Raw genomic sequence first — 23,702 nt, 5'->3', positions numbered from 1 at the left:
ATTGTTTTCGAAATATCTAATCTAGCCTTAGCATATTTTGTAATTAATACTCAGTTTATTTATATCGCCATACATTTATACATTGGCCTTGGTATTGTCGAGAGGTTTTAAAAAATTGGCTTATTGCAAAAGTACATAAATCAATTTTTAGCTTTTTCATGTTAGCTTTTCAGCTGTTTAGATCGTCATCTCTCATATGTTGTTATCGGTTACCGACCGGCTCAAGAAATCGATTGTTTAACAACTTATTACCATTTTGAGGACAAAAATAAACAAAAACAGCTGCTTGTTAAAGTTCAAGACGTAAAAATGATTCGAAACCTAAGCTTCTTAAAACGCAGCAAGTATGTGTGTGTAGAATAACAAAAGAAAGTGAAAATATTTATTTTCTTTCCACAGTCTATTGGCGAGGAAATTCAGTTTAGATGCTGGTGCAGGTACTGGGTCTACGCAGCAAACATCAGAAACGATTCGCGAAGTGAAGCATCATGAAAACTTGGCCGCCAATTGGTGGAATAAGAAAGGTCCAATGGCAGCGCTGCATGCCCTAAATGAAATTAGGTAAGTGAGTTGATGCCAACTAGAATTTATATTGAAATTCTCTTCTTAGAGTTCCACTAATACGCGATGGAATCGTGGCACGCGGCAATGTAAATTCACGTTATATAAACACAACAAAAGTATTGAGTGGACAGTGCATATTGGAGGTTGGATGTGGAGCTGGCTTACTAACCGAGCAACTTGCACGCTTGGGCGCTCAAGTTACAGGCATCGATCTTGGTGAGGAACTGATAAAAACGGCAAAAGAACATTTGAGCAACTGCAGTGCCGAACTCTGTGATAGAGTCCAATACAAAATGGAACCCATCGACCAGCATGTCAAAGCGAATTTCGAGAGGTATGATGCGCTAGTAGTTTCTGAAGTTCTAGAGCATGTTGACGATAAGGTGGCTCTACTAAGCGCTTGCGTAAAGACTCTCAAACCTGGCGGTTCCATATTCATAACCACCATGAACAAAACTGTGCCAATGTGGATCGGCGGCGTCGTCGTTGGTGAATATATCCTAAATATAGCACCCAAGGGCACGCATCACTGGGATAAAATGATTGCGCCACTGGATGTTCAACGCATATTGGATACAAGTAAGCGATATACAAAATCATTGAGCAATTTTGGCATGCGATTGAAACATCGAAATTCACATAAGAAATTTATACTATGAAGAGTAACTACAAATATTTGATTATCTATTTTACAAATTAAAAAGATAAATGATGTAGCGTAAAATTAAATAATAACTAATCCAATGTCTTTGCAGTGAATTGTCAAACCGTGCTCGTCAATGGCAGCACCTACGATTTTTGTCGCAACACTTGGCGCTGGATCAACTCCACACAGCTTTGCTATGCGCTGCAAGCTGTTAAACAGATGCCATCTGAATGCAGCTGAGCAAGTTTATTTAATATTTAGAGTTAAGTCACTATGTAATATGCTTATAGTGTTTATTTAAACCTCGTCATCTTCTCGTGGTTTCTTAAATTGTCCTTTCTTTTGCCATTTGGGATTGTCATTGGCTTTGCGCTTGTACTCGTTTTTTGTGACGAACTTTTTGTTCATCGTTCTGCTTGCGGCTGGCGCTTGATTTGCATAATATATCTCAGCCATTTCCTGATCATTGACTTCTGTTGGCTGCTCTGGCCTCGTATTGCCTTGTTTTTCAGCTTGCTCCAGTTCCATTAGGCGCTCCAGTTCAGGATTCATACCACGGAAGCTAAGACGCCCATCGATCAATCCTGCACAAATGGAATAACTTGGCTCGATAATAAAATTGGAATTACTATTGAGCATCTTTTGATTCATCTCATTGGAGTACAATGCGCGGCTCTGTTCGTCATCGTCTTCTTTGGCTACTTTCGCTTTGGTCCGTTGCATGAACTTCATGTCCAACAAGCCGCGCGAAAGTCTTGGTTTCACTTTTGAAGGCATTGTATTCTTTATACAATTGTTTTGAAATAAATTTGAATATAAATCGACTGTGCACGTTGTGTCTGTACAGAATGTGTAAGCAAAACAAACTCACAAAAAAATAGTGATGGGGAAATACTTGAAGTGTTGGAAAATACAAATGTCTCAATGCCATGTGGGCGCGCATGACTCGTTCAAAATAGGAATTGTGAATGCATGGTGCAGTACAATATGCAAATATCGGTTCTTCAGTTCATAAAAATATAACAATATAAATAAAACACTATAGTATAAAGGTGATACGTAGTACATATAACGAGATATATATGAATACGCATGTAAGAAACAAAATGTGCAGCATTTTCGTATCCTTTAAATAAAAAGACTTGCATGCTAAGTACTCAGCAGTGTAAAACGTGCTTGAAATGTTAAAGACTTTCTAATAAAGTGGATTTATTTGAGTAAATAAAACCTAACCGCGCCAAGTATTAAAGTTACTTCCAAATAAGAAGTAATTGCGATTATTGAGTGACACGCAATTAAAGCAGCTGTAAAAGCGCGCCTCTCACATACACACATGGTGTGCAGTTGAAACGTGCCTAACCAATATCACTTTTGGCTTCTAATGCTATTATTGTAATTAATATCGTAAGATATTAGTTGATAAACTTAAAAAAAAAAAAAAATGGTAGATTAAAATAATTATATATAATCATGTTCAATTGATCGATAGCTCTTTTGGGTGTTTCGATAAATTGGTACAGCTACAGACTGTAATATTAGAATGCATTAGCAAAACAGCCATATGAATCGCAGAAATATGCTTAACTTTAATGATTTTATGTTTAACAAAGATAATTTGTAAAATAGGTAATAATTTTGGTTTCAGAAAAGCATACATAACTAATTGCGCCAACCTTTTTGTGCTTGTAATTGTGGTGGTTGGTCGATAAATTGCAAATTAACAACCCTAATTGCAGCGCTGAGTGAATGAAAAAAGTGACATAAATGGCGGAATTGTGCTCAAGCGCCAACATTTGTATTTAATTGAGATTTATATTAAAAATAAAAGAATATAATCATTGCCGAATCACGCCACAAATCAATAAGGACAACAAATAAAAATTTAAACATCGAACTGAGATCTATATTTAAGTAGCGCGCCATGTATAAGCGTAAATCTGGTGCCCCAGTACCCAGGCAGCGGATCATCACGGCCAGCAGCAGCAGCCCTGATGACAATGATGACACTGGCAGTAGCCATGAGATTAAGTTGGATACCAAAGCCTTCGATACTTACCACATTGATATGGCAGTGGACGAACAACCAGAACAAAAATCTAAAATACAAATACAGCAACAACAACAACAGCCACACAGTCAACAGCGCTCGGTGGGCTCGCTGGTATTGCTCACCCAAAAATTTGTAGATCTAATGAAACAGAATGGTGGCTCTATTGACTTGAAAGAGGTATGTAATGTTCACTTCACAATTGCATCCTTAAATTTGTATGTGTATATTCCTTACAGGCCACGAAAATCTTGGACGTGCAGAAGCGACGTATTTATGATATCACCAACGTCTTGGAGGGCATTGGCCTTATTGATAAGGGCAGACACTGTTCGTTAGTGCGTTGGCGGTAAGAAGGACTACCTATACTAGCATAAATCGAGTGTGCCTTAGAGCTTCTTTATTATTACACATATGTTGCTGAGTTTAACTAGTTTATACCTCAACTTGAGATAATACATATATATTACTTTATTTTGCTTTAGTGGCGGAGGCTTCAACAATGCCAAAGATCATAAAGAATATGACGTAGCCTGTGAGCGAACGAATCGTTTGAAAAGTATAGAGGAGGATTTGGATAGACAATTGGAGTATGCACAGCGTAACCTACACTATATAATGCAGGATCCAACAAATCAGTCTTATGCGTATGTTACACGCGATGATTTACTTAAAATATTTGGGGACGATTCCGTTTTTACCATACCCAACTACGATGAGGAAGTGGAGATTCACCGCAGTGATGTATGCAAACTTTATATAAGCTTTCTCGCATATATATTTCATACTTATAATTTAATTTATATGATTAATTAGCGTGAACTGAAAGTTTCACTAGATAATGGGAGCACAATAGATATACGTTTGGTCACCAACCAAGGCAAAGCAACAACAAATCCAAATGATGCTCATGGTCCGTTCGATGATCGCTACTCAGACTCACCGTCTCCATCATCGTCGCCAACACATTCTTCCAGTAAAGCAGGCAATGGCACTGGTAATGTCATTCAGGATGAACATACGTACTCGTGTAATTCCGAGCACAAGGAAGAGAAGGCGCTTGAGAATGAACGTACAGCAAAAATAATCTTTCAAAATTATATGGCTGGCCACTCACTGAGGCGTTTCTATCCCGATGATCCCAATTTAGGTAATTTGTGGAATTCTAATAACTTGCATTTAACTGTAATATTAATATAATCTATAATTTCAGAAAATCCACCACTTGTGCAACTAAATCCTCCACAAGAAGACTTTAATTTCGTTCTGAAAAATGACGAAGGAATTTGCGAACTATTTGATGTACAGTGTTAGGCGCAATTTGCGATTGTAATTGGCCGAGTGCGTTGTGCAAATATTTAAAATTAGTAAAATTTTGACCTTTAATTTTGTTTTATAATGTAGACATTTTAAATTAGATTAATTGTAAAGTACATTACATTTGGGCCAATAAAATACGTCGATGCGTATACAATGTACATATACATATGTATGTCTCACGCACTACTTAAGTTTAGATAGACGTTTTATTTTAATAGTCTATAATAAACTAGGGTCTTTGGTTGAGGTTCCCATTCTGAAAATGAAAGCAAGTGGCGCGCTTTCGTTTTGCCATATCATATCTTAGTTTTCCTTTCTTTTTTGTTGGTGTTGGCAGAGACCGTATAATTGTATCGATAGTAGGTATGAAAGCTATCGATTAATAGTGTCACGCGCGTGTATCAAATTGAAAATTAATTTTTAATATATTTGTCATCCAATATATATTATGTATTTAGTCTTTCATAGTTTAACTAATAGCTTTCATTCTGGGATAATGTTTAAAGACCTATATTTTCTCATCTATATTTACGCAATAAATCAAACAACCCCATTTCTAAAAATAAAAAAAAAAAAAATAGATTCGATAGCTTTATTGCGATAAGTATCAAGTGTCTTGAGAATACCAAAAAAAAATCTTCTGCTTCTTGATACTTTTCCGTATTAACCACGCAGCAAACATTGTGAATGACAAAACGGTAGAAGTGTAAAAAAAAGAATAGTTAAAATTTGCAATTTGTGTCAAAAGCATCGAATTGGCTGCCGCAACAAAACGACCGGTACTCGTACCAAAACGTTAAATTCATTAAATCATATAGCAAAATAGTGAAAATATGAATGTTCCTCCTAGCGCTGGCAATGGCAATGCAGCTATACCGCAGCCGATGCCGCCAGCAGCAGCCGCCGCTGCCGCAGCCGCAGCAGCTGCAGCAATGGGCGGCATGGGATACACACATCCTCACACGCCGGGCATGGTTCCAGTGCCACCATTTAACTTGCCTCCGCCAGGCTTCGGAGCGCCGCCGCCACCCGAACTGGCAGCTGCATTCGGTGCCCTTGCCTCGAATACGGAGTGGACGGAACATAAAGCGCCGGACGGACGTCCGTATTACTATAATCAAAATACAAAACAAAGCTCGTGGGAGAAACCGGAGGCGCTGATGACACCTGCCGAGCTGCTACATAATCAATGTCCATGGAAGGAATATCGGTCAGATGCTAACAAGGTTTACTATCACAATGTGAGCACCAAGGAAACGTGCTGGGAGCCACCGCCGGAATATTTGGATATGAAGGCTAAAGCTAAGGCGGAGGAGTAAGTATTGTAGTGTAGATATTATTAACACCAAGATTAACCAAAATTGTGTACATATCATTCCAGAGCAGCAGCAGCGGCTAAAGCTGTGGCTGCTATGACCTCGTCCAGCTTGACTGGCATGGTACCACACGTGGCATTGGCCAATATACTGCCTGCAGCATTGCCCACAGTGCCGCGAATACCCACGCCGGAAATTCACTCGCCTCTGACTCCGAGTAGCAATGAAAATAGTTCTTCAGCCATGGATCAGGCAATGGCTGCCACGTTAGCAGCCATCGAGGTCCCACAGCAGAATAGTAAGTAGACGGAGCATAGATATCAATTAATAATCAATCAATGAATCCTTTGAATATTCAGATAAGAAAGATGATAAAAATGGCACCGAAAATAACACCCTTGTCTTCAAGGATAAGCGCGAGGCAATTGAGGCATTCAAGGAGCTTCTGCGCGATCGTAATGTACCATCCACTGCTAACTGGGATCAGTGTGTGAAGATCATATCCAAAGATCCGCGATACAATGCCTTCAAAAATCTTAACGAACGCAAACAAACCTTTAACGCCTACAAAACACAAAAGATAAAAGATGAACGCGAGGAATCGCGATTGCGTGCTAAGAAAGCGAAAGAGGATTTGGAACAGTTTCTCATGTCGAGCGATAAGATGAATTCGCAAATGAAATACTTTCGCTGCGAAGAGGTGTTTGCCAACAATCGAACTTGGACAGCAGTGCCCGAACAGGATCGGCGCGATATATATGAGGATTGCATCTTCAATTTGGCCAAGAGAGAGAAAGAGGAGGCTCGCTTACTAAAGAAAAGGAATATGAAGGTGCTCAGCGAGCTGCTGGAATCAATGACCTCCATTACGTACACCACCACATGGTCAGAAGCGCAGGTTATGCTTCTGGATAATGCAGCATTTAAAAACGATGTGACGCTGCTTGGCATGGACAAAGAGGATGCGCTCATTGTGTTCGAGGAACATATTCGCACACTGGAAAAGGAAGAGGAAGAGGAACGGGAAAGGGAAAAGAAAAGGTTAAAGCGGCAACAGCGTAAGAATCGTGATGCTTTTCTCGCATTGCTCGATTCCCTTCACGAAGAGGGAAAGCTCACCTCCATGTCGTTGTGGGTAGAACTATATCCCATTATATCGGCCGATATACGATTCTCTGCTATGTTGGGTCAAAGTGGATCTACTCCTTTAGATCTATTTAAGTTCTATGTAGAGAATTTGAAAGCTCGCTTCCATGATGAAAAGAAGATCATACGTGAGATACTCAAAGAGAAGCAATTTGTAGTGCAAGCGAAAACATCCTTTGAGGACTTCGCCACCGTCGTGTGCGAGGACAAACGATCCGCCACCCTGGATGCGGGCAATGTGAAGCTCACCTATAACGCGCTGCTGGAAAAGGTAAATAAATGCCATTCAAATCATAATAAAAGTAAATTTGTATATATATATTATCTCAATTGCAGGCCGAGGCCATTGAAAAGGAGCGCATGAAGGAGGAAGTAAGACGTTTGCGTAAATTAGAAAATGAAATCAAAAACGAATGGTTGGAGGCGAATGTCTCGGTCAGCGAGCCCTACGACAGTGCCAAAAAGCTGGTCGAGCATTTAGAAGCTTTTGCCTTGTATGAAAAAGAAATTGGCGTGGAAAAGATTTGGGAGGACTTTATCAAAGAGAGCGAAGATGCCTGTAGTCACCATCATTCGCGCTCGCGTAAATCCAAAAAGAATAAAAAGCATAAAAAACGTGTTAGGTCTACGTCTAGATCAGATATTGAAAACGAGCTGGTTGAACTGGAAAAATCTAAGAAACGACGTTCCAAATCACGCTCCGTAAGTAAAACGAATTTGATGGTCAATAACTTATCTAATAACCTTTTTGTATATTTATTTATCATTTAGAATTCGCTTAGTTCAATTGGCAGCATTGAGAGTGAAAAGCTGTTAAAGAAGAAGAAGAAACGCAAGAACAAATCCAGAGCCGTAAGTATTTGAAATGGATTTACTTAAATTCACTGACAACATTTATTGTTTCAGTCATCTTGCGAATCGGACTTGATCAATCAGTCGCCCCTCAATGCTGCCGCCCTGCAGCAAAATGATTCAAATTCCCACTCGCCCGCTAAAAAGAAGAAAAAAGAGAAGCGCACCAAACGGGACAAGGAAAGCAAACAACGGCATCAGAACAATCGTTCAGTGACTCCGCTCAGTCCTGCAGCTCAATCTGATTCGGCGACATCTAGAAATGAGGAGCTGACGCTGAGTGATGGCGAACTGGAATCCAAGCGTGCAGCGCTGCTGGCCCAGCTCAATGAGCATCTGGACGAATGACCAAGATATTATAGATAAACGGACCACAACACCAGTTAGCGTAGTTAGCTATGGCCATAAATAGATACGCAAGGAGTTCGTGCGCCTAGTTGTATAAGTTGTATAAAAGATACGTTCATTCAGCTACAGCTACATATATAGTTTGTAAATGCTATAATGTATTTGTACTATCGCACAGCTCCTCACTTGCTTTGCTCGGGAATCCTTTTTTGGCCACCTGTCGCAACACACAACAGGCAACAACAGAATATGTAAGTTTTTTCATCAGCGCTAAGTTTTATTGTAAAGAAATTTGAATAATAATATGATCATTTTATAAGACATCAAGCAAAAGAAATAATATTCGCACTTTGTGTGAACAACAAAACGAACGAGTTATTCATTTTTTATTCAAAGGAGAGGTTGTAATGATCTCATTAATTTTGAAGAAACTTTTGTTATACGATTGTAAATTTTGATAATATCTTTGTGCTAACTTCGTTACGTAGAACTGCTCAATTTTGGGAATTGAATAAAATTTTGTTCGCTGGCTGAACTGAAAAACATAATAAACTTTTAAGTAATAGTAAATGCAGTTGCAATCAGTTTTAAAATGTTTACTATTATTTTCTTTTCAATGACAATCTTGAATCTTAGCAAAGAAATTGATGCACTAAAACTTGAATTCCTTGTACTTCTTGGTGGTCTTAGCCGGGTCAGTTTGTTGTCGCTTGCGTTTGGATTTCTGTCGAGCCACATGCTCGGCCAACATGTCTGACAGATCCTCCTTTTGCAGATGATTCTGTTGTTCGCGCATTTGTTGCTCATAGCGCTGAGCCATCGCATCGTTGTCCAGGTCCAATTCACTCGGATCCAAAGCAAGTTCCACAATGCCTTCACGATCCGTTGTGGAGCGTACGGGTGGCTGTTTATTTGCACCGGCGCCGGCGCCACCAATATCATACACATGTGTGGAGCCCATCATGGAGGCGCCAATGCGATCGGTGCGCTTCTCTGGCAGCACTTGGTAGAGTACAGGTGTTTCATTGCTACAAGAGGATTACAGGTTAGCTTTTCTTGTTTGTAGATGATTTCATTATAAGCTTACTCCTCCATTTCGGCTTCGATTTTCTTTTTGCGCAGCTCAATATTTTCGGGTGTTTCCATGCCCGCGGGAACACTGGTTAGACCAGACGGCGTGACCAGACCCTCGACAGGTGTAACCAGGCCAGTTTCATCCTGCTGGTTGCCCAGATCCTCACCGTCCTCCTCTTCCTCTTCGGAAGATTCCTCCGACTCCGACTCCAGCTCACCCCATTGATTGCGCTCAATGTCTGCCTCATCAATACCATTCTGTGAACGAAATGAAAGATTCATATTTGCTTTCATATGATATTTGTTAGTTAATCTACTCACATCCAAGTCCAGAGTATTCATGCCGAATACATCGCCATAGAGCGGCTTGCCATTTTCATCGACTGGCGGCTTACCCCAGCCACCGGCATGATAGCCAAACGAAGTGCCCTCTGGTATGGGCGCGTTAAGGCCGGGTATTTTTAGATTCGGATACGAGGGCGGTGGTCCGTAACGTTGTTGAGCAATCAACCATGGAGGCGGTATTTTGTGCGAATTTGGTCCAACGGGCATACCCAATGCAATACGCAACTCTTCAGACAAATCTCCGGGTTTCTTCTCTTTGAGACGTGTCTCGAACTCCTTGCCCTCATAATACAGATCTCCGTGAATGGTCATGCGAGGCTTGGTTTGCCATTTGAAGAAGGCATCGTGCAGTTTCTGATAGTCTATGTCGATTTTGCCCATTTTAGGGCGAACACGTTCCCTCATTTTCGCTTTCAGAGTTTTTGCATCCTCGCGCTCTTGCAGTGATTCACGCATCTCCATGATGCCAGTTTTCTTGATGAAGGCGGGCAGATCAAATGGCGGCTTCTCAATACCACGTTTGCCCTGCAGATATTTACGCTTGAAGCACCAATGGCGTGGCACCTGCACCGTATTGCGATACGCTTTCAGCTGGACGAGCAATTTGGGATCTCTTGCTGTCACATCGTGCATTTCCACAACATCTGGTCGGGAAACCAATTGCTTTAACTCCGCTACACTGAGGCGTGTAAGCTTCTTTAACTTGCGCTTGGATAACTTCTCTTTGTCTTCCTTATTGTCATCGTCATCGTCGGCATCATCGTCATCGTCGTCGTGCATTTTGTTCGAGGATTTCTTAGCTTTTGCTAGTGCTTCGGCATCCAGAGCTGCCTTATCCTTTTCCACGGGCTTTGGCTTATTCTCCAGCTTAAAGATCTCAAATACACGATAGAATTGACGGTACATGGGCGCCAGATCTGCTATGGTAATTTTCTCCGGCACATACCTTAAATTGTGGATGTATTAATATTAAAAGAAATCCCAAAGCTGGGTGTACTTACTCAATGGTTACATCTTCCTCGTTGCTTTCCGACTTATTTCGCTCTTTAACTTTTTCTTTCTCTTCGCGGTCCTTCTTCTTTTTGCTGCTGCGTGTCTCTCTCTTAGACTCCTTTTCCTTCGCTGGCTGCTCTTCATCGTCACTGCCAGCTGCTTTGGCTTCTTCCTCGGGTTCCTCTCTTGGCTCAGAGCGTCGTGCCAGTTGCTGTTGTCGCTCCAATTCCAATTTTTGTCGTAACTTTTTATTTTGCTTCTTGCGACGTTTCTTCTTTTTATTTTTGTCCGCCTTACTTTGCTTGCTAGATTTATCGTTGGTATTACCATTTATTTGGTTATCGGCCTCGTCATCGCTATCATCGCCTACATCGGCGAAGTCGCCGTCTTGCGAGCCCCCGTCTGCAGCAAGGCCCCCTCTTGCATCAACGTCCACATCAAATTCAGCCACACGCTGATCTTTGAGTGCCAACACATCTTCTAGCGCTTTTGGTAACACTAGCTCAGCCGCTTTCTTAGTTTCAACAGCCACTTGGGCGCCTTCAACGTCGCCGGCTCCACTGCCATTAGCAGCCGCATTTTCGGCCGTTTGCTGCGGCTCGAAACGAATGGACATCAATGGCGCCGGGGGACCGCCCTGTTGGAAATGTTTCTTTTAATTTTAAAGCTTTAATCTCAAACTTTTTACTTACATCAGGTTGAATTTGATCAGCCATTTTTATTATATTTTTAATAAAATAAACAAAAAGTCCAGCGAAAATGCAAAATTTGGTGATGTCCTATTCGCGTTTATCGTCTGACTTTTGTGGTGGCTCAGCCGATTCCGGTCTCACACCACTAGTTAATGTTATCGATAATCTGGTGTAAGCAGCGTGCTTCCACTTAGTGTGTGGAATTACATTTTTAACAACTGAGTTTCAGTTAAATTAAATTACTATTAGGTAAAAACAAACATATTTATAGATTTCCAAAAATAATAATTACTTAAAATTATTCTTTGCGCCAGTTTTTCTGCTTGCCGGTCAAACAACAGTGAACCAAAACAAACAGGGTGACTTGAGTGCTAAAATGTTCGAGTTCAATTTTGAAGTGAACGAGTCCGATTCATCGGATACTGAAAGTCCTTTTAAAAAACCGAAAATTGTTGAAAAGCCAAAATCAGATTTGCCAAAGAAAAAAGAAAAGATTGACTGGTATCAAGCTGAGGAAATAAAGCCAACGAAAGATCTCTTACAAAATTTGGATATCTTCGAACTCAACGCAAAAGAACTAACTATCGGCGATATCGAATTACGACATCTGATTGCGGGCTTTCTGCTAGAAGATATTAAAAAACACAATGATTTAGACACCCAGGACTTAAGGAAGTCAGAAGAAAGTCACTCTGACTTAATAGCAGGCGTCTATGAAGGTTTGATAAATAAAATGTAGTATTTTCTTTTACCTGTATATACAAAACCTTATAACACCAGGTGGTGCCAAAATTTGGGAATGTACCGATGATTTACTGATATATCTTTCGAAAAACTTTGAAAAATCGGATTGGAAAGAGAAGTTGGTTTTGGACTTGGGTTGTGGCTCCGGACTTCTAGGCATATATGCCTTTAAATGTGGCGCAAAAGTTGACTTTCAAGACTATGTAAGTTAACAGTTATACCATATCATTATTGTTTAATAAACCTTGTAATTTTTTGTAGAACAAGGATGTCTTAGAGAAAATAACAATGCCAAATGTGCTGCTTAACTTCGAAGATACGTTAAACGATGATGAGAAAATGGAGCTCCTACAGAAGTGCCACTTCTATGCAGGCGACTGGTCATATTTCGCGGAGCTCACAAATAATTTAGAAAAATATGATATAATACTGTCATCAGAAACCATTTACAACATAGAAAACCAACAAAAGCTTTTAGAAACATTCCGAAAACGCCTCAAGAAAGATGGAAGGGTTTTAGTAGCTGGCAAATCACATTATTTCGGTGTAGGCGGTGGTTTAGAGCAATTTATTGATTATGTTAAAAGTGAGAATGTTTTTAAAACTAACTACTTATGGAATGCTGACGAAAATTTAAAGCGCGGCATAATTGAATTAAAGTTACAATAAAAAATCAACTATCGCCGATGATTTTTACGGTCACAGGTCACCCTGTGATGGGGGGGTGGGCTTTTGTTGTTATCGCTGAAGAGTTAAGCGTGTAAGTAGAAAGTAATTGAAGTGCCTATTAAAAGTAATATTTTAATATGTTTAAATATAGTATTCAATTTCACATTTTATTCCCACCTTGTGGCTGGTCTTAAATTAATATAAACAAATTATTCTTCCACACACGCTGCGTGGCTATAAAACAAACTTTTTCTTTTGTTCAAAACTTGCAAATCGATCCGGCTTGAATGTCGAATTTTATTGCTGCAGCTGAAGAAGCCGAACGGGAGGAAAAGGAAAATCGTAGCCTTTGCTGCTGCGAATATATTGGACATGATAGGAAGCGATTTCATATACTAGGATGCTGTTGTAATTGCGAAGACTTTGATTTGGTATGCACAAGGTAAGAAAAATTGCACAAGACATGGCAAGCGAATCGAAGGAAACTCGGGCTAAAGTTACGTTTAGCCATAGTCAAATGCATACCATAAATTGGATTGAATTCAAAAGAAATATATCTACATCCACATACTATTTTCAGATTTATCTTCTGCAAACCCATTGATAAGCGCAATTTGGACAACATGTTGATTGCGTTCCAGGATCGACTGCGTCTGCCTTGGCGGGGCGGCGCCAAGCGCATCTCGCCCGCTGCTTTGGCTCCAGCTTTAATTATCCCGGTCATGATTTGCTTGGCTGCACTCAATGCAAAGACGGCAATTGTGATGATGCTAACGCTGATTGGGTTCACCTGCTGGGGCTTGCAAGTGGCTGAGCGTACGGCCACAAAGACGAGTTTCTTTCGCAGCTGGGTTGTATTTTCCGTCTGCTACATGGCCATCATCTTTGAGTCTGCGGTGCCGTTGCTGGAGCTGCTACCAGAGGAGAATTATCTGTTACTTAGCTTGTCGATCGGAGCACTTTATATGCTTTATCGTGTACAGAAATTGGCGTCACTGGATCTGGTGACGACGCAATACGGAAACACGCCACGAGATGAGCTGCCAGGCATCACGGAAGCCTCCAGTGGTGAGGAGCAGGCCGAACAGCAAGCACATGAAGCAGTTACCCTCATGGCGGACACTGTGCTGGGCATCGAGGACGATGAGGAGGAGAATGAAGATGCGGGTCTTATGCAACATTCGCAGCCAAACATCTGTGAGATTTGTCGCAAGGTAACACCTCGACGTGCCTATCACTGTGTCATCTGTGGCAGCTGTGTGAAGCGCCGATCCCATCACAGCTTTTGGCTCAACTGTTGCATTGGCGAAAGCAACTATCGCTGCTACCTGCTGGCCTTGGTCCTCTCTGAATGTGCTCTGCTGCTGGGCGCCAATCTGACATTGACTGCTGTCTGTCATCCATTCCTAGTGGTGCGTCTGCTAGGAATTCCTCTCCTGCTACCCGATGACTGCAGCGAGGTCTTCGAGGACTTTGAGTGAGTTGGAGCTCAAATTATATAACATCACTTATTTAATCTTTTTTCCTTCATAATTAGATTGGGCATCTCGTTCGTTGTGGCTGCGTATGCCTTGCTGATCTCTGGTTTTATTACTTTTGTTCTACTCCGTCAATTGTTTTTGTGGTGGCGCGGCACCACTTTGCACGAGTATAAACGTATTTCAACTCCCAATGGGAGTCGGAATCGTGTTTGGAGCAATTGGCGCGCAATTTTAAAGTAATGAGAAATCAACCAAAAAATACCAAATACTAAACTAATGCAACATTTACACTGAGCTACAAATTCTTCAATGTATTAGCTGCTGCTGTCGGAGCCAATTAGATATTAAGCTATACATATTAATGTATATGTGCTTATTTATATATTTAGGGTCAAGCTCGAGCGCGCAATTTAAGCTTATGTAGAAATACGTTTAAGCATTTAGTATTACAACTATTTCAGAGCCTTAGTCGTGATTGAACAATTAATCGAAATATGTTAAAATATAAGTTCAAGGAAACTATCCCAATATATGATACAATTTAAGGTGTATTAATAGTTTTTAGAGCTTCGCACAAAGGTGTTCTTAAAATGTAATTGTTCTAATTATTATTTGTTTTTCTTGTTTAAGTTAGACAAACCACACTTATTGTAAAAATTAATTTGGCAATTTCGCTTATGTTGTCGCTTCTATTAGATAAAGCAATTTATTGAATAAAAATAAAATGAATATTCATAAAGACAATATTTAAAATATACAATTTTGTCTAATTATTGGGAGGTCTAACAATTGGGTCAGTTCTGTTCTCCAATTAGAACTAAAAAAGTGTAATTACAGGTATATCTATTAGTTGTGCCACCACTGTGCGCATGCAACTCTGCTTTGAAAACAACGACTTATCTTTACGATACCGTTGAGTTAACCAAAAAAGTAAATTTACAATACCAAACAATATTAAAGCTACCATAAACTATCCTCTCTTGGCTTGTAATCGGGCAGCAGTTCCCAGATCTTCATGCGCCAACGCTGACGTCGCTCCTCCGTCTCCTTTTCTAAGCGCAAAATTTGTGGTAAGCGTCGCCAGCAATCCAGGACTTTCCACTTGAGATGCCTAAAGGAGAATCAGAGTAAGGTAATGTTGTTGATATATACTGCAAGCACTTACCATTCATGATGCGAGATAGCCTGCTGCATCTTCGTGTCCTCAATCAGGCGACAGCCGGTGGTATAGCCTAGCCAGCGGCCGAACCAATGCTCCGTGCAGCGCAAGGCATGCCAGTCGATGGCCACCAACATCTTGTTGCGCTGCTCCACGGCATAAAGACGCCACTCTTGCAGGGCTCTGCGCTTTAGTGCCTTCTCGTAACAGAGCTCGGCCCGTATGTGCTTCTGTCGGACGCTGAATTCCGCGTATTTGCGCCACTCCACAAAGAATTTGCGCTTGTAGAGGCGACGGCAGAACTCTTCGCTTTTGACCAGATTGTCGCGCTTGCGTTGAATGAGACGCTTGAAGCATTCCATGCCCAGGCGCAGGAACAGACGACGACTAAACTCAAGAGCCTTGCGCTGATTCTCCAGGAAACGCTGGCGCTCGCGCTCCTTCAGCACCTTTGCCATTTTCTCCTGGCGGCGCTTCTCCTTCAGCACCTCAATGCGCAGCCGCTTGGCCTCCTCGTCCTCCTGGCGCTGTGTAGTCAGCAGGTAAGTGTATATGTCTATGTTTCTATATGCCTGCCCTGACTTACCTTTGCCTCCTCCAAAGCCAACTTGGCAGCCTCTCGCTCAGCCTCCGCCTGTGCCCTACGCTGACGCGCTTGCTCATGCCGCACGCTTCGCTCCAGCGCTCGCTCCTGCATGTGTTGCAGGAAGCGCGGCTGCAGCAACGCCCTGCCCTGCAGCCTCTCGAATTCCTCATCCTCCGCATCGCGCAGGCTGCCAATTAATTGCAGGCATCTGGCTTTGGCCTTGGCCTTGGGATCGCCGCATCGAATGACAGTCTTCAGCTCCTGTTTGAGATCCTCACGCGCCGCCTTCGCCTCCTCGCTGAGCTTGTTTAGCTTTAGCTGCATTATGAGACGCTCCTGCCGCTCCAGCTTGACGCGCTGCAGGTCAATGATGTCCTGCTGCACCTTGAGTCTGTGGAAGCAAAGGATTAGATGAGGGAAGAGACTAATCCTTAAGCTATTGGCATTGCCTACTTTGTCTTAAACTGCTTGGCCATCTTGACGGCCTCCTCGCGCTGTTCCATCGATCGCTGAGCTCGCTTGTCCGCATCGGTTGGCGTTGTGGGTCGCTTGTTGCTACGCAGGCGCCTCTTCCCCTGCCGGAGCTTGTCCAGAAATGCATTGATCTTCGCCGCACGATTCACGTGTGTCTTGCCGGGCTCTCGCTCTATCTTCTCCATGGTAGTATAGTGTATCCACTTGAGGAAATGCTTCCGTAAGCAGTTCAGTTCCGATTCGCTGCGTGGATGGAAGAGCTCGTCGATAATCTTTTCCCTCTCAACAGGAGCTGCATCCGAGCTGCTGTCCAATGGCTGCTTCTCCTCCGGCTTTTCCGTCTGCTGTTTGGGCTGAACCACCACTTTTGGTATTTCCATGCGACGTATGAGCAGCGGCTGCAGCTGCTCCACGGATGAGGTCGTGGGCGACGGAGTTGTCTCCGGCGTCGGCAGTTGGAATTTGACCAGCTTGATAGTTGTGTCGACTGTCGTTTCTACCACATCCACCTCGACTTGCTTCAACTGCTCCTGCTCTTGCTCCTGCTGCGCTGCTTCGAGCTGCAGTTCGTATAGAGCCTCCTCCGCCAGATCAGAGATGACGGAATCAATGCCCTCGCTGGTATTGGAGCAAGTGGATGCCTCGCGTTGTAGCGTGTGTTCCCTCGGCTGCTGTTGCTCCATTGGCTGCTGTTGAGCCCGCTGTTCCTCCTCCGTTTTCACCTCCTCCATGTGCCGCCGTTGTCGCTCAGCTGCCGCACGCATGGGTCGGAACATTTCCTCCGTGGTCAGCAGAGGGCTTGGCGTGCGGCATCTCTTATGGAGCAGATTCCTGCTCTCGTCTAACTCCACCTGCTTGACAAACTTGCGATACTCCAGCATGTCCACCTCCTCGCGCAGCTCCGCCTGCACTTCATCCGGCTTCACCTGCAGCCAATTCTGATCCGTATCTGCGTCGGCCTCCGCCTCGGGCTGCCCTTCCAGCTGCTGCAGCAGCGACGACGTCGCAAGCTGCTTGCGCATGGAGCACAGCTGCGCAGCTTGGCTCAGAGCATCCACGGGAGTCTTGTAGAAGTTGTCAATGTGCTGAGCTGCCTGCGACAAGCTCTGCATCAGTGGTCCATGATTGAGCTTGAAGTCCGGCTTGGTGGGCCGCACGTGTATCTTCCGCTCCTGCACGCGTGGATGCTGCCTGGCCAGCTGCTGGCGAAACTTCTGCAGCTGATTGTTCATATAACGCTGCTCCACTTCCAAATTGTGCGCTTTAGTGGTTTCCAGATTGCTGCCAAAAGCCACTGTGGCCAGCGGCAGCTGACGTGGAATCTTGGCGAACTGCAGCGAGAATTAAATACTTAGCCCTTAATTGGAACTTAGCCCTCCTGGAACTCACCATCTCATGGCGCATGTCCATGACAACGCTCGGATTCAGCTGCTTTTGCGGCTGGCCATCGATGAGCAGCTGCGCCTGCTTACGATCCACATAGTCCACTTCGATGAAGCGACGCACTGCCTCCGTTTTCAGACCCAAGGAATTGGCATTCAGCTGACGCTTCCGTATGCGATCCCAGCGCGTGGGTTTGCTTAATTTTTCACGACGTTTCTGGAGTGACATTGTGAATAATTCTGCAATAAGCCTTATCCTTAACGAAATTTTCTCTTTCAACTTAAAGTAAAACTAAGGATTGCTTGTAAACAAATTTCGGAGACGTCGTCCAGGCAACCAGAAATCGCCGGCTGAGTTTACTGTAGTAGCTTAGCATTTATATATCGCGGGTTGCTATGTTGCAAAGATTACTGTAAGTGGAAAACGAGATGGAAATATCCGACTAGCAGATACCCCCCAATCCATTCCACCTTTAACAATTACCTAGATCTCCTAAATCTAATATTTGACCTATGCCTAAGAAAGTCATTATAATACCTATATATAACAGAAACTTTCATTTGTTTTAAGTATCCCAGGCTTTAGGCGTTTCAAATTCAATTTATTAAAGCCAAAATAGTTGAGATATTTTGTTAATCATTTAAAGTATAGAAATCAATTCGATTATAAAATTATCTTCTACGCATCAAGATAACAGCTTTATATATAATCATACACCCCATACTTGCGCAATATACTTCAAAAGCTTTCAATGACTATCTTATCTTGTTATTGATATTTTTAATATCTATATATATATTTTTTTTTAAAATAGAAGATAAATATATTGTTCTATAGCTTTTGCATTGTGAAGCGCAACTTGTGCCCGATTTAATTATAAAACGTTTTTGCAGTAAATGCGATAAATATATAATAGATAATAACACAATTTTGAAAGCTTAATTTATGCTGAGTGAATCGCGTGGCTTGAGGATTGGGATTGGGATGAATCTGTCCGTTAGGCAGCTGTACCATCTTCTAGGGGTCATTCGGTATAAAAGTTAGTCTTTAGCTTAGGCAGCTGCAGGATCCTTCTTCGGCTTCTCCTTCTTGGACTTCTGTTTGTCGGCGGCAGCTTGTTCCAAGTCAATTGGCGCTGGCTTCACAAATGGAATTTCATCCTGGAATTTGGAGGGCATGTATTTCTTTAAAGGCTCCGGCACCTTAATGCCCGTCTCCGTCTGATGGGTCTCCAGGATGGCGCAAATGACACGCGTGGCAGCGCACATTGTGGCATTCAGCATGTGGACGTAGTCTACAGCTGCATTCATCTTCTTGGTCTGGCCATAGCGCACCAGCAGTCGACGTGCCTGGTAGTCCAGGCAATTGGAGCAGGAGACGAGCTCTCTGTAGGCGCCACTGCCGCCGAACCAGGCCTCCAAATCGAGCTTCTTAGAGGCGGCATGATTCAGTGCGCCCGAAACAATGTTGACAATGCGGTATGGGATGCCCAGAGATTGGCAGAACTGCTCCGCATTGCCAATCATCTCGTCCATCATCTCCCACGATTTGTTGTCATGCGGCGAGGTCAGCACAAATTGTTCCACCTTCTCGAACTGATGCACCCGGAAGATGCCTCGCGTATCACGTCCATGGGAGCCCACCTCCTGGCGGAAGCACGTGGAGAGGCCAGCGTACTTGATTGGTAGCGATGCCTCTGGCAGCCATTCATCACGATGATAGGCGGCTATCGGCTGCTCCGAGGTGGCTATCAGGTATTTTTCATCTGTGCCGCTCTCCTCGGCCCGTTCGCTGCCCTTGCCCACCACCTTGTACAGCTCTTCGTCGAATTGCGACAGCTGGGCGACCTCCTGCATCACCTCCTTGCGCATAAAGAAGGGTGTATATAGGGGCACATAGTCCTTCTGGTAGAGCGAATGCAGGGCATGCTGTATGACGGCTTGCTCCAGGAAGACAGCGGCGCCAGTTAGGAAGTAACCACGGCCGCCGGACACCACGGCGCCCTTCTCAGCATTCATGCCATCGATCATGACAATCAAATCCACATGCGAATATTTGCCACGCTTCGTACAATCACCAAACGTGCGCTCCACACGATTCTCGTCTTCGTCGTTGGAAACGGGCACCGATTCGTGTAAGTGATTGCCCACCTCACGCAGCGAAGTATTCCTGGTTTGCTCTGCCAGCTCCAGCGCCTTTTGATTCTCGGTCATCGCATCATCGATGAGCAGCCGCAATTGCTTGATTTGATTCACCGTCAACGCTTGCAGGGTTTCGGCTGTGATTTGCGTTAGATCCGAGCGTACCGAAGCGGGCACCTCCTCACCATCGGCGCCTAGGGGCTCCTTCTTCTTCATCTTCTCGCCAATAACTTTGCTGCAGACGTTCTTCACCTTGTTCAGGTTGTCGGCTCGATGCCGACGCTGACGCCATTCGGTGTCCTTTTCGATGACGGTCTCGACGAGGCCGACATCTTTGAAGCGCTTCTTTTGATTCTCGCGCACCGCATCGGGATTGCCGCCCTTGTCTTTGCGAAATAGATCCAAATCCAAAACCATTTTCAACGCTTTTCAATTTAATCAATTTTCACTGCAGATTTCGTCAGCGATTCGTTTCGTTTACCAAAACGTGGCGGCTATAGAGATGAGCTAACCTATGTGTAACTGTTACTTTTCATCGACAGCTGTTAAGACCAGGGCTGCTACTGCTGGTGTATTGGTTCTTATTCGATTGAATAACCAGTGATATGGTTATTTGTTTTGATAGAGCAGCCCTGGCTTAAAGTGTTTTCTTATAAGAGTTACGATTTTATTGATTACAATACTGATTATATTTGCAAAACTTCAAACAAATAACTTTGAAAGCTATCATGTTTATTGCATTACTAACATGCGATTGCTGGAATCGGCATCTAATGGCCTCTTCTGATAGTTCTTGACACACCAGCCCTGGTTTGACATTTATTTACAAAAATTCTCATTGCAATCAACACAAAACTTTGTTGTTTATATTATTCCGCCCAACATGGATTTGATCGACCGCGAACTGTGTGACATTCGCGCTAAATGTGAGCAGCAAATTGCAGATAGCAAAATAATAAGCTGCAGCGCGACACTGGTGCGAGTCGACCTGCTGCCACACCGCCCAAATCGCACGTTGACCGTTTGTTTACGTTTTCCCGAAGAAGATTATCCGAAAACTTCGGCTATTTTAGTGGAGCTGAAGAGTAAAGTATATTCTGAGAAATTTCATGCGGAACTAACTAGACTTATAGATGTTTATGCTAGGGAGCACTTGGGTGGGCCGCAGGCTTTGCTTGTGTTGAGCTTTGCTCAGCAATATTTGCTGGATAATCCCCTCTGCGTTTGCCTAGACGAAATTAAGCAACTGCGAATGGATCTAAAGAGCGAAGAGCAGGCGGATAATAGAGGCAGCCAATTAAAGCTGAAGCAACGCACGAGCAGTGTGGAATTGATAGCTCGTGGCGGAAACTATGTTTACCGAGTCACAGCCGCTGTGCCCGACTCGTATCCCAATCAGTCGGTGGAGTTGCGTGGCCAGCAATCAAATCTCCCCAATGTATTGATTCGCTACCTCAATGGGCAGTCGCGGGAGATAGCACGCCAGTGCGTGGAGCCACCGTTGCGACTGAACAAGGAGCAGCTGGCCAACTTTCAGCCCGTTCGCAGTCTCTATCGCACGCTAAAGTTTTGCCTCGAAGCTACACGAGATTTCCACCAGGAGTTGTGTCCCATTTGTGATAAAACAGTATTGCAGCAGGAGCCAGAGAACCTAGTGCTCGACGAGCATGCGGATGGCTTCGTAGAACGTGTCTACTGTGGCCACCTCTTCCATCAAGGGTGCCTTAAGCATTATTTGGCTGAGCCGCCGTTTCCAAAGGGTGGAAAGCTTTGCCCTGCCAAGCGGCGACATCCTCGATCCGATGCGCAGACATACATGGGCAGGGGAGGAACACTAGAAGCCACGTCCACTAGCTGCAAGAAAACCATAGAGCCTGGAGTATGTGGCATAAAGCTCGCTCACGATCGTTGGGTTGTGAATGTAAAGACAGCGGAAGCTCGTTGGGCACAAAAGCAGGCGAGGCAAAGGGAACTCGAAGAAGTTGTCGATTTTCTACAGTAGCTGAAGCTAGGAAGGATCGGATGGTAAACAAAGGTTTTCTGTACATATAATTCATGTGTGATGTATATTATTCGAATACGCTTAAATGACTATAGATGCTATGAAATAAATAAAAAACAAATGATATTGAATGGGAGTGAATAAAATAAATAAGCGCCGCTTGCTGAATGGTAGATGAAAATGTAAAATCAACAAGCAGCTTGAGTTAATAGTGATTACTAATTATGCGACTAGCTCTGTCTACATTTCGTCCACTTTTCTCACTGGAAGCCTTTGGCATGGAGAGACTTAAAAACCGGTAATAATTTCATCATCCTCGTGCCGTTTGATGGGATCGCCTTTAAGCAATGCAGAAATTAAGCTGAAGAAGAGACAAATAGTTATTGCACACATAGATAATAGATAATGTTATAAACAAACCAGTAAAGGCCCACAAAGAACATGACAAAGTAGTAACCCAGATAAATCATGCAATTCCTCAAATGCACTTTGAGCAGTCCTCGACTATGAATATCAACTGGATCGTAAACGCCCAGGCTATCGCGACGCTGGCTTTGCAGTTCATAGAATAGCCAGACGGCCATGGGCAGGTTCATCAGAAACATGATCCAGTGCCTAAAGATAAATATGTTATTTATATATGTACACTTAAACAGATAATGTCTTCTAGACCAACCCGCAGATGAGGAGCATAGCGCAGAGCAGCGCCTGGCAGCCAAATTTGGGAATGACCCAAAAGTTGAGACGGCGACAGCATTCCTGTGCATTTAAATAGTCGCACTCCAAATCAGCTAGCGTCAGCACCTGCTCAAATTGAAGTATTAAAATTTTGTTTTTCTTAATTTCGTTTTTCGCACCTGCTACTTACATAGTAAATTAATAGCAGAAGTATACCGCCATATATAAGCAATGTGATGCAGAACACAGCTGTTTCGGGTAGAAACATATTTGAGCTATTTATATTTTTTTCACTTAATACTTATGGGTCTTAAAATTAATTTAAATAAATATTTTTCAGCATTTTCGCTGTTGTTGTTAATTAGTGCTGATGAACAGTGCTGGAAAATACTGTAACATAGATATCACATCTCTAGCAGGCTGGCAACGCTACACCATACAAAACAGCTGTTTAAAAACAAACGAAACCAGTTTATAATTTACTAAATGGGGGGAAAAAGCTATTATTGTGATTACTGTTGTTGCTTTATGAAAAATGATCTAAACGTGCGTAAATTACACAATGCAGGCATTTCACACACGGCTGCCAAGGCAACCTATATGCGTCGATTTGAAGGTACTGGGATATTTAGTTAAGCAAACAATATTTATTAAATTCAATTTTTTAGATCCCAAAAAAGTTTTGGCTGTAGAGAGCACAAAAAAGCCATGCAAACGCTTCCTGGCGGGCTACTGTAGATTTCAGTTGTTCTGTAATTTCCGGCACTATAGTGATAAGCAAATGAAACAGCTCGAAAAAATAGGTGCATCATTAAATTCCAAGAAAATGTTTTATTTTTAACTTATTTACACACTTTTGCAGTGCGTCAACTGAAGAAGAAACGTTCAAAGAAAAAGAGGAATCCCCAAGTAACCAGAAAATGTAATTTGCCACCCTCACTGCAACCTATTGACATGAATAAGCTGAAGCAAACAAATTGGGATTTAAATTGGGGCTAAAATAAACAAATACAAAATTGTTGCAACATCAAAGTTTTCTATT

General features: G+C 42.9%; 12 protein-coding genes across 16 annotated transcripts; 7 read left to right on the top strand and 5 right to left on the bottom strand.

Moving 5' to 3' along the window:
* Window positions 1-80: 80 nt before the first annotated feature.
* Coq3 (ubiquinone biosynthesis protein COQ3, mitochondrial) lies at window positions 81-1,540 on the top strand. Its single transcript, XM_018004901.2, has 4 exons — window positions 81-344; window positions 400-561; window positions 611-1,143; window positions 1,320-1,540. The coding sequence occupies exons 1-4, from the start codon at window positions 310-312 to the stop codon at window positions 1,448-1,450; spliced, it is 861 nt and encodes a 286-aa protein (XP_017860390.1). The 5' UTR covers window positions 81-309; the 3' UTR covers window positions 1,451-1,540.
* Mpp6 (M-phase phosphoprotein 6) lies at window positions 1,199-2,106 on the bottom strand. Its single transcript, XM_018004902.2, has one exon. The coding sequence runs from the start codon at window positions 1,985-1,987 to the stop codon at window positions 1,508-1,510; it is 480 nt and encodes a 159-aa protein (XP_017860391.1). The 5' UTR covers window positions 1,988-2,106; the 3' UTR covers window positions 1,199-1,507.
* A 60-nt stretch (window positions 2,107-2,166) lies between these two features.
* E2f2 (E2F transcription factor 2) lies at window positions 2,167-4,773 on the top strand. Its single transcript, XM_018004929.2, has 6 exons — window positions 2,167-2,304; window positions 2,856-3,437; window positions 3,497-3,606; window positions 3,743-4,001; window positions 4,074-4,407; window positions 4,471-4,773. Exons 2-6 carry the CDS (start codon window positions 3,132-3,134, stop codon window positions 4,569-4,571), a joined length of 1,110 nt encoding a protein of 369 aa, XP_017860418.1. The 5' UTR covers window positions 2,167-2,304; window positions 2,856-3,131; the 3' UTR covers window positions 4,572-4,773.
* A 436-nt stretch (window positions 4,774-5,209) lies between these two features.
* Prp40 (pre-mRNA processing factor 40) lies at window positions 5,210-8,610 on the top strand. 2 transcript variants are annotated; one of them, XM_089465316.1, is made up of 7 exons: window positions 5,212-5,356; window positions 5,428-5,892; window positions 5,959-6,191; window positions 6,253-7,310; window positions 7,376-7,741; window positions 7,811-7,891; window positions 7,946-8,610. In XM_089465316.1, exons 2-7 carry the CDS (start codon window positions 5,462-5,464, stop codon window positions 8,237-8,239), a joined length of 2,463 nt encoding a protein of 820 aa, XP_089321442.1. In that variant the 5' UTR covers window positions 5,212-5,356; window positions 5,428-5,461; the 3' UTR covers window positions 8,240-8,610. The 2 variants fall into 2 exon arrangements, with proteins under 2 accessions (XP_017859758.1, XP_089321442.1); XM_018004269.2 differs by having other exon boundaries at window positions 5,210-5,892.
* LOC108611562 (histidine protein methyltransferase 1 homolog) lies at window positions 8,353-12,764 on the top strand. Of its 2 annotated transcripts, none has more exons than XM_089465322.1 (4): window positions 8,353-8,490; window positions 11,658-12,062; window positions 12,124-12,290; window positions 12,349-12,764. In XM_089465322.1, exons 2-4 carry the CDS (start codon window positions 11,720-11,722, stop codon window positions 12,754-12,756), a joined length of 918 nt encoding a protein of 305 aa, XP_089321448.1. In that variant the 5' UTR covers window positions 8,353-8,490; window positions 11,658-11,719; the 3' UTR covers window positions 12,757-12,764. The 2 variants fall into 2 exon arrangements, with proteins under 2 accessions (XP_089321448.1, XP_017859761.1); XM_018004272.2 differs by lacking the exon at window positions 8,353-8,490 and adding an exon at window positions 11,466-11,592.
* On the bottom strand, window positions 8,821-11,484 carry Sf3b2 (splicing factor 3b subunit 2). Its single transcript, XM_018004270.2, has 5 exons — window positions 11,344-11,484; window positions 10,660-11,288; window positions 9,635-10,604; window positions 9,327-9,571; window positions 8,821-9,267 (listed from the first exon to the last, which is right to left on the bottom strand). Exons 1-5 carry the CDS (start codon window positions 11,365-11,367, stop codon window positions 8,892-8,894), a joined length of 2,244 nt encoding a protein of 747 aa, XP_017859759.1. The 5' UTR covers window positions 11,368-11,484; the 3' UTR covers window positions 8,821-8,891.
* GABPI (zinc finger DHHC-type palmitoyltransferase GABPI) lies at window positions 12,755-14,997 on the top strand. Of its 3 annotated transcripts, none has more exons than XM_089465317.1 (4): window positions 12,755-12,847; window positions 13,066-13,198; window positions 13,337-14,233; window positions 14,294-14,997. In XM_089465317.1, the coding sequence occupies exons 3-4, from the start codon at window positions 13,380-13,382 to the stop codon at window positions 14,475-14,477; spliced, it is 1,038 nt and encodes a 345-aa protein (XP_089321443.1). In that variant the 5' UTR covers window positions 12,755-12,847; window positions 13,066-13,198; window positions 13,337-13,379; the 3' UTR covers window positions 14,478-14,997. The 3 variants fall into 3 exon arrangements, with proteins under 3 accessions (XP_089321443.1, XP_089321444.1, XP_017859760.1); XM_089465318.1 differs by having other exon boundaries at window positions 12,827-12,880; XM_018004271.2 differs by lacking the exon at window positions 12,755-12,847 and having other exon boundaries at window positions 12,889-13,198.
* Window positions 14,389-18,523, bottom strand: LOC108612067 (uncharacterized). Its single transcript, XM_018004959.2, has 5 exons — window positions 17,846-18,523; window positions 16,436-17,787; window positions 15,983-16,373; window positions 15,403-15,923; window positions 14,389-15,348 (listed from the first exon to the last, which is right to left on the bottom strand). Exons 1-5 carry the CDS (start codon window positions 18,065-18,067, stop codon window positions 15,198-15,200), a joined length of 2,637 nt encoding a protein of 878 aa, XP_017860448.1. The 5' UTR covers window positions 18,068-18,523; the 3' UTR covers window positions 14,389-15,197.
* Window positions 18,524-18,665: 142 nt separating this feature from the next.
* SerRS (Seryl-tRNA synthetase) lies at window positions 18,666-20,598 on the bottom strand. The gene has a single exon (XM_018004512.2). It carries the CDS (start codon window positions 20,395-20,397, stop codon window positions 18,892-18,894), a length of 1,506 nt encoding a protein of 501 aa, XP_017860001.1. The 5' UTR covers window positions 20,398-20,598; the 3' UTR covers window positions 18,666-18,891.
* Window positions 20,599-20,617: 19 nt separating this feature from the next.
* On the top strand, window positions 20,618-22,113 carry LOC108611734 (uncharacterized). The gene has a single exon (XM_018004513.2). The coding sequence runs from the start codon at window positions 20,864-20,866 to the stop codon at window positions 21,980-21,982; it is 1,119 nt and encodes a 372-aa protein (XP_017860002.1). The 5' UTR covers window positions 20,618-20,863; the 3' UTR covers window positions 21,983-22,113.
* On the bottom strand, window positions 22,017-23,059 carry cnir (cornichon-like protein). The gene is made up of 4 exons (XM_018004514.2): window positions 22,851-23,059; window positions 22,659-22,786; window positions 22,403-22,597; window positions 22,017-22,343 (listed from the first exon to the last, which is right to left on the bottom strand). The coding sequence occupies exons 1-4, from the start codon at window positions 22,926-22,928 to the stop codon at window positions 22,271-22,273; spliced, it is 474 nt and encodes a 157-aa protein (XP_017860003.1). The 5' UTR covers window positions 22,929-23,059; the 3' UTR covers window positions 22,017-22,270.
* A 25-nt stretch (window positions 23,060-23,084) lies between these two features.
* Window positions 23,085-23,692, top strand: LOC108609851 (zinc finger matrin-type protein 5). The gene is made up of 3 exons (XM_018001625.2): window positions 23,085-23,276; window positions 23,329-23,463; window positions 23,523-23,692. Exons 1-3 carry the CDS (start codon window positions 23,147-23,149, stop codon window positions 23,657-23,659), a joined length of 402 nt encoding a protein of 133 aa, XP_017857114.1. The 5' UTR covers window positions 23,085-23,146; the 3' UTR covers window positions 23,660-23,692.
* The last annotated feature ends 10 nt before the right edge of the window (window positions 23,693-23,702 follow it).

This window comes from Drosophila arizonae, chromosome 3, assembly GCF_054131065.1.
Source record: "Drosophila arizonae isolate 15081-1271.41 chromosome 3, UAZ_ARI_1.0, whole genome shotgun sequence".
Classification (NCBI taxonomy): Eukaryota; Metazoa; Arthropoda; class Insecta; order Diptera; family Drosophilidae; genus Drosophila; species Drosophila arizonae.
The sequence above is the reverse complement of the archived record's forward strand: the minus strand, read 5'-3'. Positions and strand labels throughout refer to the sequence as shown.

Coding starts and splice junctions, on each gene's coding strand:
- LOC108609851 (XM_018001625.2), top strand. CDS start 23,147: ATGGGGGGAAAAAGCTATTATTGTGATTACTGTTGTTGCTTTATGAAA. Junction 23,277..23,328: donor CTATATGCGTCGATTTGAAG/GTACTGGGATAT, acceptor TCAATTTTTTAG/ATCCCAAAAAAGTTTTGGCT. Junction 23,464..23,522: donor GAAACAGCTCGAAAAAATAG/GTGCATCATTAA, acceptor ACACTTTTGCAG/TGCGTCAACTGAAGAAGAAA.
- Coq3 (XM_018004901.2), top strand. CDS start 310: ATGATTCGAAACCTAAGCTTCTTAAAACGCAGCAA. Junction 345..399: donor AGCTTCTTAAAACGCAGCAA/GTATGTGTGTGT, acceptor TTCTTTCCACAG/TCTATTGGCGAGGAAATTCA. Junction 1,144..1,319: donor TCAACGCATATTGGATACAA/GTAAGCGATATA, acceptor ATGTCTTTGCAG/TGAATTGTCAAACCGTGCTC.
- LOC108612067 (XM_018004959.2), bottom strand. CDS start 18,067: ATGTCACTCCAGAAACGTCGTGAAAAATTAAGCAAACCCACGCGCTGG. Junction 17,788..17,845: donor TGGACATGCGCCATGAGATG/GTGAGTTCCAGG, acceptor TTCTCGCTGCAG/TTCGCCAAGATTCCACGTCA. Junction 16,374..16,435: donor GCCAAGCAGTTTAAGACAAA/GTAGGCAATGCC, acceptor TTGCTTCCACAG/ACTCAAGGTGCAGCAGGACA.
- SerRS (XM_018004512.2), bottom strand. CDS start 20,397: ATGGTTTTGGATTTGGATCTATTTCGCAAAGACAAGGGCGGCAATCCC.
- GABPI (XM_018004271.2), top strand. CDS start 13,044: ATGTCGAATTTTATTGCTGCAGCTGAAGAAGCCGAACGGGAGGAAAAG. Junction 13,199..13,336: donor TTTGATTTGGTATGCACAAG/GTAAGAAAAATT, acceptor TACTATTTTCAG/ATTTATCTTCTGCAAACCCA. Junction 14,234..14,293: donor GAGGTCTTCGAGGACTTTGA/GTGAGTTGGAGC, acceptor CTTCATAATTAG/ATTGGGCATCTCGTTCGTTG.
- E2f2 (XM_018004929.2), top strand. CDS start 3,132: ATGTATAAGCGTAAATCTGGTGCCCCAGTACCCAGGCAGCGGATCATC. Junction 3,438..3,496: donor GCTCTATTGACTTGAAAGAG/GTATGTAATGTT, acceptor TATTCCTTACAG/GCCACGAAAATCTTGGACGT. Junction 4,002..4,073: donor TGGAGATTCACCGCAGTGAT/GTATGCAAACTT, acceptor ATGATTAATTAG/CGTGAACTGAAAGTTTCACT.
- Prp40 (XM_018004269.2), top strand. CDS start 5,411: ATGAATGTTCCTCCTAGCGCTGGCAATGGCAATGCAGCTATACCGCAG. Junction 5,893..5,958: donor GCTAAAGCTAAGGCGGAGGA/GTAAGTATTGTA, acceptor ATATCATTCCAG/AGCAGCAGCAGCGGCTAAAG. Junction 7,892..7,945: donor GCAAGAACAAATCCAGAGCC/GTAAGTATTTGA, acceptor TTATTGTTTCAG/TCATCTTGCGAATCGGACTT.
- LOC108611562 (XM_089465322.1), top strand. CDS start 11,720: ATGTTCGAGTTCAATTTTGAAGTGAACGAGTCCGATTCATCGGATACT. Junction 12,063..12,123: donor AATAGCAGGCGTCTATGAAG/GTTTGATAAATA, acceptor TTATAACACCAG/GTGGTGCCAAAATTTGGGAA. Junction 12,291..12,348: donor AAGTTGACTTTCAAGACTAT/GTAAGTTAACAG, acceptor AATTTTTTGTAG/AACAAGGATGTCTTAGAGAA.
- cnir (XM_018004514.2), bottom strand. CDS start 22,928: ATGTTTCTACCCGAAACAGCTGTGTTCTGCATCACATTGCTTATATAT. Junction 22,787..22,850: donor TTCTGCTATTAATTTACTAT/GTAAGTAGCAGG, acceptor CAATTTGAGCAG/GTGCTGACGCTAGCTGATTT. Junction 22,344..22,402: donor TTCTTTGTGGGCCTTTACTG/GTTTGTTTATAA, acceptor TCTCTTCTTCAG/CTTAATTTCTGCATTGCTTA.
- LOC108611734 (XM_018004513.2), top strand. CDS start 20,864: ATGGATTTGATCGACCGCGAACTGTGTGACATTCGCGCTAAATGTGAG.
- Sf3b2 (XM_018004270.2), bottom strand. CDS start 11,367: ATGGCTGATCAAATTCAACCTGAT. Junction 11,289..11,343: donor CTGATCAAATTCAACCTGAT/GTAAGTAAAAAG, acceptor CATTTCCAACAG/GGCGGTCCCCCGGCGCCATT. Junction 9,268..9,326: donor ATCGAAGCCGAAATGGAGGA/GTAAGCTTATAA, acceptor ATCCTCTTGTAG/CAATGAAACACCTGTACTCT.
- Mpp6 (XM_018004902.2), bottom strand. CDS start 1,987: ATGCCTTCAAAAGTGAAACCAAGACTTTCGCGCGGCTTGTTGGACATG.